At 37.6% G+C, this 12328-nt stretch overlaps 1 protein-coding gene across 1 annotated transcript in view; it reads left to right on the top strand.

Moving 5' to 3' along the window:
• The window catches only part of SLC9A3 (solute carrier family 9 member A3), a 52943-nt gene extending 45520 nt beyond the window's left edge, over window positions 1-7423 (top strand). The window contains exons 11-16 of the mRNA XM_052797371.1: window positions 1796-1911; window positions 2541-2670; window positions 3198-3374; window positions 3929-4004; window positions 5683-5796; window positions 7129-7423. Coding sequence (XP_052653331.1) covers window positions 1796-1911; window positions 2541-2670; window positions 3198-3374; window positions 3929-4004; window positions 5683-5796; window positions 7129-7376 — 861 coding nt within the window. The 3' untranslated portion in view covers window positions 7377-7423. The remainder of the gene's footprint in view (window positions 1-1795; window positions 1912-2540; window positions 2671-3197; window positions 3375-3928; window positions 4005-5682; window positions 5797-7128) is intronic.
• Window positions 7424-12328: the final 4905 nt, after the last annotated feature.

Genomic DNA, 12328 nt, shown 5'->3' with positions numbered 1-12328 from the left:
CTTTTTCATTATACCTTAGTACAGTTCATAACACAAGGAAACTGACTTTTGCTACCCTAGTCCAAATACTATTTGTGTATATTGTGTCTTGCAGACAAATTCTATTGGCAAATATTTACTAATCTGATAATAATAGACAAAGAAATTAAAAGTTCTCCAGGTTCTACAAGAGATTTGCAACATGGTTTCTCCCAGTGGAAAATAGTTACATTAATATGCCTGATTAGTCATGAGTTGGGAATCCTAAAGTCATTCCACCTTTCTCATGTTAATGTTTGCTTCAGTGATACACTGTTTTAACAACTTTTCCTTAACTTCTGAAATATATCTTTGAGCTAAATATCTGTGAATTACAAGCTGGCATTGAAATTGAAGCCATTTCTTCCAGGCAGAGTAAAGATCTGCCTCCCCCAGCTACTCACTCTCTTCTCACTTTTAAGAAAATGAGGAGTTTAAAAACTTTTATAAATTTTTCATTTTTCAGCTCTGCTGTTATGCTGCATCTGTACAATAAACAAGATCTTGAGAGAGTTCAGTCTAAACCTAAATAAATTCCTTACAGTTGAGAGGGGACAGCCTAAGCCAAGCAAAATGCAAATAATCCAGAGCAAGGGTATAGAAGTGACTTAAAATACTTACAGTTCATAACTTCTTCTGGCTAAAATTCCTCCACTGATGATATGATACGGTATGATGTATGTATGAAACAGTAAACTTGATTTGAAAAGAAAGACAAATATAATTAAGAAAATGGACAGGATTATGCTGACCCAGAATTTCCTTTTTTTTTCTGAAGTATTCTTAAGTACACACTTAAGAAGCCAGAGTGTACTTCTTAATGCCACATACTACTGTAATATGTATGTGGGCTACCACAGTAAAAGGAAACATTTGCTTGATTTGCTCTATAAATATAAAAATGTAAAGGGGACACAATGCAGTTGAAGGTGGAGAAATGTAGATAAAATCTCTTTCAATATTCTGCAAGGGAGATGGTTTTTCTTGGTGTATTCTTTATTACAGTTTAAAATGTAGAGACCTGCTATGTGATTTCTCTCTGCTGTGACTCAAAACAGTAGGTGGGTTCAGCCAATGTAACCACAATGTCACTCAACAGCTACCTTTCACCTAAACAAGAGATTATGGAAGCAGTAGGGAAAATGGTGAAGACATAAATCTGAGCTTTTGCAGCAATTCAATTCTGTGACACTAGTTTTAGAACTGAAAGCAAATCTCATCTCTTCAGTATCTTGTCTCTTCATGCCATAACCTCTTTAAAATAGTCTTGCAGACTTCTACCACCACTTAATATTTGCTGCTTCCATTCTGGTAGAGAACAGAACACTTAGGGTTGTATCTTTGAGAACGCTAATGTAAGTGCAGTGATGTGTCGAGTTGCAAAAATCTGCATAGATATCGCTATGTACTTGGTTTGCAATGTGGTACAAAGTAAAAGGTCCACCCCTGAAAGGATCTGTGAAGAGAAAAGAGTTAGTCTGCAAAAGTGCAAGGATATAGTTTGCAAACAGAATGACACCTAAGAAATCACTCATCTCCTCAAAATCAGTTTACAAGAATAGTTTTTCTCTGAGCTTTGTTCATTGGGATAACATCACTCAACATAAAGAAACCATAAAACCAAAAAATGGTTTGTATTCATTACCTAAATACAACTTCTCCTCTGCTTCTTGTGCCATTTGCATACAGCAGCCTCACCAATTATCCACATTTTCTGATACACATTTTGCTCTAGGTGTTTACAGCTGTAATATGTCTTGTTTCTTTCTGTGGCCAGGGAGAACGTAGAGGTTCCTTGGCATTTATACGTTCTCCAAGTACAGACAACATGGTAAATGTGGATTTCAGCACTCCACGCCCAAGCACTGTGGAAAGCTCTGTCTCTTATTTACTGTAAGTAATGTGGACTGGTTGGGGGTGTTTGTGGGGTTTTTTATGTTATATGTGAGGAAATGGAAGCAGTGTTATAAATTTTGAAAAATGCAAATTACAGGGGCTTCATTCACTACTGTTTGGAACTTCAGTTAATCTTTTCTCCCGCATAAAATGGGTATACATACAGTGATACTGTTGCATTTTACACACAAACAAATTTTTGCAGTGAAGGCTGGTAAGGTGAAGCACATATCTACATTAGAGTTGTTTCATGTGCCTTTTGTTCACCAACTGCTATAGGCAGGGCTAGATGTCATTTCTGTGTCTGCTCCAGAAAAACTCAGGAGACAGGCAAGGAAAAAAAATTGCTGCTTCCTTAACTCTTTCATGATTCTTTCACCAAACAGACTGTGTGTCCTGTAAACTGAGAAATTAATGCTACATCCACCTGAAGGACAAAACCCAATAATCTTTTCACATTTCCCATTAGGTATTTACTCACTCATTTTCATTTAGCTGATTTTGACCTTCCCTTTTTTTTTTAAAACTTCATTTCTCCCTCTTGTTCCCCATTTTCCTGTTTTTTCTTCCTCTTCAGCAATTACTGATTTTTACAACTGCTCTTTGTATATTGTATTCTTCTTCAGGAGAGAAAAAGCTGGACCAGTTTGCCTTGACATGCAAGCTTTAGAGCAGAGGAGGAAAAGTATCCGGGACACGGAAGACACAGTTGCTCATCACACCCTACAGCAGTACCTGTATAAACCCAGGCAGGAGGTGAGAGCAGAAGGCTAGCATTGGACTGGTTTTCCAGTCTAAAACTAGGAGACACTGGGAACCAAAACTTGGCAACGAAACTCAAAGGGACAGAACCCATCTGCAAACTCTGCACCCTTGAGGAAGATAGGCTCTCTGTCTATATTCTTCCTCATTTATGAACATGCCTCTTTAGCAGAACTAGTGCCTTTGATTTCACTGGGGCCAGTGGAATGCAGAACTGGGTCCAATATAGGTTCTGAAGCAGGATTAAATGGAGCGTATCAACTGAAGTGATTCAGACACTTAGAGGGAGAGGCTTACTTTGAATGACAGTCACGTATTTAAAATTCCTGGACTTATACCTGTTTCAAGGTGAAGAAAGAGAAAGAAAAATAGGAGTTTCATTAATGACTTCAGAGTAGTCTTTGGCTCATTCTTTTTTATAGAGTTGTTTACATTTGCATGACACTGATTGAATGCGTTGACTCAGGGCTTCCAGCTGTATTTCTAAATAAATGAATATTGTCTTCCCTTCCTGGCCACAGCACAAACACCTGTACAGTCGACATGAGATCATGCACAGTGAAGATGACAAACAAGACAAGGAGATTTTCCATAGGACAATGAGGAAACGCTTAGAATCTTTCAAGAGTACCAAACTAGGAATAAACCATTCCAAGAAGCTCAATAAAATCCACAAGCGAGACCGGGGCCAAAAAAGGGTAAAATACTTTCACTAGGACCCAGTTGTAGCTACCTCTTATACAAACTAGGGGGTGGGGAGGGCAGGGAGGACTCTGAAGGGTCCTATGTTCTGCATTGATCTCTGTCCTATAGAACTTCATGAACTTAAAAGGGCCTAAGCAAGAAGAGATTAAACTATGAGATAACTCAAGGGGCATCTTCTCACATGCTGCTTTTCTCTATGCTTTGGGACCCTTCTGGGTGAGAGATTTTTGATCACTTGAAAAACAACAGACCTTGAGCCATGCTACAACACTGTGGGGAGATGTTGCAGGATAGATGTAGCAGGGTAACACTATAGCATAGAGCATTCCACAAAATTTGCATGAAACTAAGAGGGAACGTACAGCATACAAAGAGCCAAAGTTCCTTTCTTTTCCTGTAGTGAGTACAAGTGTAGGGGGGGAGTCTCAAGCAAAGATTACAATAGATTTCAGGGCTATGCTGCTGAACTCATGATTTCAGAGGATGTCACTGCCATTGCTATCTGATGATGGTAGTGGTTTTGGTAACCGTGTTTGTTTTATTTCAGCGAAACAGCAATGTTATACCAAATGGAAAAATACCTTCAGAAAATCCAGTACAAGATTTTACTTTGAAGGAAAAAGGTAAAAAGACTCTTAGACCGGTTTCATTAACTGCATTTTACCAGCTACATTGTCAGTAAAGCATCACTGAAAAATTTTATGATATGCAGCAGTGAAGCTGGTATTAAAAAGGGATTTCTAGTCATAATTCAGAACTCAGAGTGGGGATCTGCTCCATGTTTAAATGCAGTGTCTCAATGATTTAGAAGTTGTTTTTCTAGGCAGCTGGATAACAACCCAAATTTTAATTGGCCTTTTTACTCACATTTTTAAAATATCGCATTTATATTTTGGAAACAAAACAATGCAGTGGCTGCAACATAGACGAACTTTCAGCTTCCTTTTGGATAAGCTGCACAGAGCAACTTTTGCTAACACTTTTCTTTTTCATCACAGCAGGATATGTCTGCCCAGGACACCATGTCATATAAAATTCAATAGTTGAGATGACATTCTGATGTGAGTTAAGGCCCATTTGTTTAGAATGGTCTGAATCAGAGTTGATGCTGAGCGAGCACATTAGAACCAAAGGAGAGTGTAGCTTTGAAAGGAACACATCGTCAGAGGCCAGTTTCAGCACTGATTCACTCTTCACACACAAATCTAACCCACAGGTCAGCCTTGAAAGTGTAATCAGAAGCTGACTTCCCTAGGGAGCAACCCTAGCAAAAGTTGGGTTTGCATGTAAAATTCCAAATTCTTTTATCTCATGTTTAAACCATCATTTGGCATTGATGTCAGTCATAGCAAGACGTGATGGATCCTGATATGTTTGTAATATAATTATAAAATATGTCACTTAAAAGACACTGAACTTAGTCTTATTTGTGTTCTTCGCTCTGCTTGTGCATGTAACACCTTGATCTCAAAGAGAATTGAAGTAAAGTAGAGAGGGATTCATCTTTTCTCAATAGCTCCAAGCAAAGATATTTTTCTTTATGTATGTTCTTTGAATCGTTTTCTGAGCATCATTTTTCTTTGACTGACAGGGGCAATACAGACTGGCTGAATAAGTGTAATATTCTAGAACCTTTTTGCATGGGAAGAGCTTTCCGAATACATATAAGTAGGTCATTCAGTGCTGTCTTATGAAAGAACACTGTGTATAGAAGTCATCCTCTACTTAAAAAAAAAGCTTCATTGGAAGACAGTCTTACCAAGTGGTTTAGCAGCTGTTGTAGAACTGATTCCACTGCAGTAGAAGTAGCAATGACCTCACCAGATGTGATATCAGTCCAGGATACTAATGCTGTCAAATGATGAAAATGCAGTGGCAGGTCATTGTAATGGGATGACATTTGTCAACACGCGAGCATTTAAGACACAACACACAACAGCAGCCGTGGTGCCATGTTATAGGTTGGTTTGCTTCAGCCCCAGGAAAGCAGACAATTCTGTTAGCCAAAACCTTAACCAAAGTGTGAAATCTCTCTCTATCATAGCACCAGTTAACAATGCAAGCTGGAAACCTGTGCTTGAGTTTCTTGATGTAACTGGTATGTAAGCTGCAAACTCTGTATACGTTCACATTCGCATTTCAGTGCTACATCTGTTGATTAAATTTTGCCCTTATCTAGATCCTTGTTAAAGATGTATCTTTGATAACTATGCCAGCATGAAAACAGCATGAAATAGCATTTTCTATCAGAACTGATAAAAATCTTGAATCAAATTGGACTTTCTTTTTTTTTTTTCCCAGATTTGGAGTTTTCTGAATCAGAAGAAAATAATGATTATGAAACTTTGCATCTAGGCAAAGGAGTTGATTTCCTGGCTAATGTGACGAAGCAAAATTTCACAGATACTCCTACTGGTAAAAGTATTAATTACCTACAGAGGTTTTTTTTCTCAAATGTTAAAAAAATACTAGAAATGCTGCTGATTTAGCCTGTATTTTTTGTTTTGTTTTAATTTGATGTATTCTGTTAGAAAATATATTTGCTTAATATTAATGTTAAAGGATAGCTTCAAATTTGCTACTGATGGAAGTTGTGAGCATGACTGCCTAAACCAGACCTAAACCCACTAATTATTTCTAGCAACAGAAAATGTTATTTTAGAGTTGTCCTACCTCAGAAGACCAGTCAATACTAGTCCTTTGGAACTATTTTCTACTTGCATTTGAAGCACTTTTTGTTGTGATAAATTTCATGCTTCTTCTTTCAGGCAGGATTTCTCCTTTTAAATTCACAGCTCCCTCAGATCCTTACAGGCTCGTAGAAGTCACTGAAAAGGGCAGATTTGCAGCATTCCTGGAGCATTCATTGAACTTGATTTCCAGCCCTGAAAGGCTCCAAAATACCAGATTGAAAGTGTATCACTCTATATAACAGAAATTATATGATATGATTTATGAAGTTTTAAAATTTATTATTTCTCTTTAGCACTTCTGTGTTTGAATTTTCAGCATGCCACTGTATGCTTCATATGTAACATGGTGCATACAGTGAAGAAAAATACTTGTGTTTTTGTACTCTTTTGACAGACGTGCTGATACAGCCTTTCCCCTGTTCCATGAGAAATTCTGTTTGAGAATGTATAAAGACATCCAGAAATTGATCCAGAAATAAATGGGTGGCAAGATGCAGACCTAGACTCATTTTTAAAGTTTCTTTTTCTGTTGAAACACTACAGACTTGATATCTATATTAAAAGGCTCCTGTAACTTACTTTTGACTGTTCTGTGGCCTGCTTTAGCTCCCTCACCCACATCGCATTCCTTTATGGAGTTGTGCAGTTTATGCTTTTGCATTTTTTTTCCATCTTTTGTTTCTTTTTTATGGGTTTGATTTTAATTTTCTGCAGTTATTTTATATTGTGCTTTATTTTGCTTAAAATTTGCTGACTGATTTCTTCTTTTATTGATTTTATTTTTTGTCTCCAGATAAGCCAAACATAACTGCATATTGGATCTAATACCCAATTTTTCTCTTTAATAGAAATCCAAAATGACTAGCAATAACCAAGGTAGAAAGAGCAACCTATGTGTGTATAATGGTCTGTGTATTGGTCTAGTCACACCCATACCAGCGTGTATCAGGCTGTTTTTTTCCCATTATAGCCATTCTTCTTTTACAAAGCGTCTTGCTGTATTACCAAGAGATTATTTTGATTAATTGTATTTGTCACTTGTGAACTTTTTTAGGAATTGATAATCCAGTATTTTCAGCTGATGATGATCAAAGCATCTACATGAAGTTCTCACCATGGTTATCTAGTGAAGATACTGTGGTACCATCACAAAGGGCCCGAGTGCAGATCCCGTATTCTCCAAACAACTTCAGACGGCTCACCCCATTCCGGCTCAGCAATAAATCAATAGATTCCTTCCTGCTAGCTGATGGCCCAGAGGACCGACCCAGATCTTTCCTCCCAGAATCAACACATATGTAATATTTTCAAAGATATTATCACCTTTATTTTTAATCAGCCTTCCTATCAACCCTGACTACTGACAAGTAAACTTACTTTTCTGATTTTTCTTCTCCCAGCGCATCTCTTTCCTTCCTGATTTCTTCGTACAACTAAACATCCTCTATTTTCCTCCAGCTTGAATAACAAAACATCTTTCTATTTTCCTTCTGCAGAAGAGCTGTCCAACTATTTGCGGTCCAATGCCTTGCTATTTTCACAACAGATAAGGTCCTGCTGTTTGTTTTGGCTTGAATACTTTAAACGCCAAGAAAATAGTATTCCAAATGCCAGAATATTGTGCACCCATTGTCAAAGGTTCCAGGTTTCTTGGGTAGTCAGTTCTAGATGATAACATTTGTATCTGAATTCCTTAACAGGAATCGAGTAATTCTGATTCAACCGCCTTAAACAGTGATTGGTCTTTCCAAGTAACATTGTCACTACTGTCTGCAGATGTAAGCCAAGTAGTCTGAAGCCCCAGAACGACATCCAGTTGCTGATGCCAAAGGACAGGGTTTGCCCATAAGAGGTCAGATGAGTCGTTTAACCCACCGGACTCTATTGCATTCAGATGTACAACAGGAGCAGCAGGGCTAGACCAGCAGTGGGCTGGGCTAAGTCTCTCATTCTTAGCATGATTAGAATATGATTTTTGACTCTATTGCTAAGAAGCCTTGAGGCAGTTCTGAACATTTGTCCAGGTTATTTATCCAGTGCCCAGGAAGGGAAAATTGTCCCACTGCTACAAGTACTCAGTGACACTGCTGATGTCATCATTAAATTACATAAGAAAGGGCTTAAAAATGAAGCCTGTTTACTGGAATGCATCAGAGTTCCCTTGCACAGGTAGCGATAATTATACAACAGCCAGACTGTGCAGAAGCAGAATTCCAGTTTTGGTTAGAGCTTTATCCTCCTTAAACTGAGAGTTTATCTTAATCCATACCTTATTTTGAAACTAGAAAAAAATGCTTAGCTTTCTGATGCAGTAAATAGCTTGTTGCTTCTAATGTGTTAGAGGCTTAAAATTAAACTGACTCTGGGTTTAAATGAATATCCTAGTTTCCCTTTAATTCTCGCTTTGTGGAAATTTTCCACACCATAAAAAGCAGCCTTCACTTCTATAATCAACAGTCAGTGCTGTAAATGAGGTGGGTCAGGTCACAGTTCAGACATCATAATTGAATAGAACATAGGGCATTGCGGGGATTATGCAATGAAATGCAATATTCCATTTCATCATGAATTCACTTTTGTGGAATCTGTGATCACAAATATATGACCTGGTGTCCTCTACGCATCAACAAATAAAGGAATGTGCTAAGCTGAAAGTATTTCTCTAGTTAGTTGATGAAACTTTGTTCAGAGAAAGACCTCAGAATAAGAGTGAATGCTGGTAATTTTGATTTGAGAAGAACTTCATAAACTTTTGAAAAGAAATAGAAAAGGAAGTTCCATTTTTCTTTTGTTCTGGCTTCTGTCCCTGCAGAAGATATGCTAGTTCAAGTGTAATTACAGGAAGCACATCACTTTCTTTACTGGAGTGGCCTGTAGGTCTGTGGTTGGTTCTAGTACTCAGTTCCATATTAATGCATCTTTGATTATTTTTTAAATGAAATTTTAAAATGAACACTGGATTAATTTAAGAACTGTGAATTAAAGTCCAATATCCTGATTAAAAACTTGAACAATGAACCGCATTCCAAAAGGCAAACTTCTCCCTGACACTCAGCCACATTGGAATTATCTTCACTTTTTTTCTCCCACTAAGAACATTGTCAGAAAATATTGGCATATGACTTGCTGAACATTTTATTGCTAACCTTTGTTCTTTTCCTCCCTTCTGTCGCTTTATTTGACTTTATTCTTAGGAACTGGTATGTGTAAGTTCTTGTGCCAGGTATCTTTTATATATCAAAATCACTGGGGTTTTACTGCTGTGTTTCTTAAGAAGTGTTTTGGGAAGTTAGACCTTGATTACTCTCTGAAACAGTCCTCTGAATTATCTCCTTAATAAAATTCTCCTAATAGGAGAATGATACTGAAATTTAAATTACAAGGTTTTAAAAACCAATGTAAACTGGAAGGCAAGAGTGGAAATGTGAAGTTTCTCTACCTAGTCTAAAGTATACAGAAAACTGATCATAGGCTCTGGTCAATAAGAAATTGACTCCCTCGTGATACCCTCTGCTACTTGATTGAAAGAGCACAATTTCTTTCAAAAGTTTCTGAAAGATTTCTTTGCTGAGCATCAGGACTAAATGTTTCAAGATGAAGGTACACCTTAATGACCAGATGACAGCTCCATCTCCTAAATATCTGAAACAGGCGGTTGTTCATCACAAACATTGAACTAAGTTTTGCCTGATACTCAGCAAGGATAAGAAGTTTAATAACTCACTTTAGGTTGTCCAAGATAGAAATTGGGACAGGGTACAGTTCCCCAGCAAAAAAAGCCATCTTAAACCACTCACTTTTTCATAAGACTTTCATAAAAATAGCCAAAAGCAAAGCCCAATAGCTAGCACACTAGTATAGAAAGTATGTTTCACAAATGTTTCTATTTAATTGTGCTCTCTAGGTGATATGGACCATGATGTTGAAATGACAGAATACTCCTCTTCAGATGACCAACTAAACGAAAACCAAAGTGTTTCAGTGACTCCCCTCCACTTCTTCCCATCTTGCCTTCAAATGCCTTGGACACAAAACTATTCTTCATTGGAAAAAAGAGGGAATATATCTCTTTCTACTGTCTCTGAGTATATAGCTTCTTGTGACCCGAATGTACCTGATCTCTTCTGGGAAGCAGGTACAGATACGAATAACAAAGAGACAGTAAACTCAGGTTATTGTTCTGAAGTTAGCTACAAGTCAGAGAATTCACAAGAAGAGAATTCTCTACTTATGTTTGAAGGGCTGGAAGACTCTTATGTGAAGGAGCCCCAAGAGAAGAAAATGTTGCTTGATGTACAAGGAAATTACAGATCTGCTGCAGCCAGACGTGTACAAAGCCGACGTTCTTTTCACAGGCCAAAACCTCTGCAACACCCTAAGCTTCAGAAGCTAGCGTCTCTTCCAGCATCTTGCCATGTCCCTCCACATTCTTTGGAACAAGAGGAAACACAGTTGTGAGCCGGGACTTACTTGAAAGGAGAAGATGAGAGAGAATAACTTGAACAAAGGGCTTCTGTAAAAATAGAGAGCAACCTATTGGTTCGTGGGATCTGCTCTAGAATGGTGTCATGTGGAAAAGGAGTGGGGTCCCATGATGTCAGAAACACTGGAGCTTTTCTGCTGCACTTACATTTTTAAGTTCTCATTCATAATGAAAGGGTGCATAGTGAAGGGGAAATATGCCTCCTTGTTATTTTTTCCTGTAGACTGTTACAAAAAATCAATATTATTTTTGGAGGGCTAAACCAAGAATCTTTTCAAATGGTAAATCCTTGTTGGTTTTTTACTTGGAAATGGTTTATTATGCCATTATGCCATAAATACATTTAAAGAAATAGGCTGCATTTGCTGCTTCAGTAATGGAATTCAATATTTATGATGTATGAAATTAATGTAGGAGCCAATGGTTAACCTCTTTCCTGCTAAGTCTACTCTGATTGAAATGGATCAGTGCCTTTTATAAGTGCAAGCTAAAGAAAAAAACTTTCCTGCTTTTGAATATTTGTGTCACTGGGTAATTGTGGGATATTGACTCTAGTGGAAAACTTTCCAGGGAGAGGAAAGTCCTGGCATCTTGAAATTTAATCAAGGACTCCAGGAAGGCCATTTCCTTCCTTCACCTTCATTTCCTCTGCTCAGTAGCACTGGAATGAAAGAACAACCAGAATTAGCTCAGAATTTTAGTTTGTGTGGTCACAAGGAACTCATTTCATATTCTTAATTAAGCTGCTCTATTTTAAATAGCCTCACTCAGACAGAAGTGTAAATATTTGTCATTTTGACTGCTGCTTTGGAAGACACCTTCCAAATACTCTGTTAGATTATCATCTTGTTAATTTATGTATCACTTTCAATAGCTGATCAGGATAATGGTCTCTCAGATGCTATCCTGTGTTTTGCCATATGGTTTAAGTGCCACAATGACTCAGGATGTTGATGGTTCATAGTACTGTACAGAGTTAGTTTGGCTACTGTGTATGTATATACCTGCTTGTGTTAGGAACTTCCTTTTTTTTTTGTACCCAGTTTTCTTTTAAATAATAGTAAAGATTGCACTAGATGCCTATTGCGTATGAATCTGATCTATGTCACCTTGAAGACAGCTGGAGACATCAGTGAAAGCCAACTCAGATGAAGACTATATAAAAGTGAAAACTCTGAGACCTTTCACAGGTGTATAATGCTACATGCAGGCATATAGTCCTCTGGCCTATCTGTATTTTGCCTTGGATGATTCCAGTCCTGAAATTTTGGCTTGAAATCTTCAGTGGTATAAGTTGCAAAGCTTATGTGACATCAATAGAAGATGAGTGCTTAGCTGCTTCTGTGATCCTAACGTGTACCTTATTTCTATTTGATATCAGCATAAAGCCTTTGTAAATGAGCTAAGTCACCTTCAGGGAGGTATCATCTGAATTGCTTAAGACTGGATCCAATGGAGGCTTTATTTGGTAAATTTTACTTTACCTATAGAAATTAGTGGTTGTCTCATTCTATCTACCTAGATTTTGAACAGGTTCTAGGTGATTCTCTGTCAGATATCAAATTTGAGATTTACCCAGACACCCAAAAAGAGTGGAGCAATGTGTGAGAATTCGTGCCCACATCTTTTTCCTGTCTTTGTCCTCTTTGCTAAAAGTGCCTGTTAGGCTAGTGCAAATTGCAGAGATGTGATGTCATATATGTGTCATATATAAACCTAGATAGATACATAACATAGGCCTTTAGAGACTAGATTCAGAGTACTGGGTTTT

Source organism: Harpia harpyja, chromosome 1, assembly GCF_026419915.1.
Source record: "Harpia harpyja isolate bHarHar1 chromosome 1, bHarHar1 primary haplotype, whole genome shotgun sequence".
Lineage (NCBI taxonomy): Eukaryota > Metazoa > Chordata > Aves > Accipitriformes > Accipitridae > Harpia > Harpia harpyja.
This window is presented reverse-complemented; position numbering and strand designations above follow the sequence as displayed.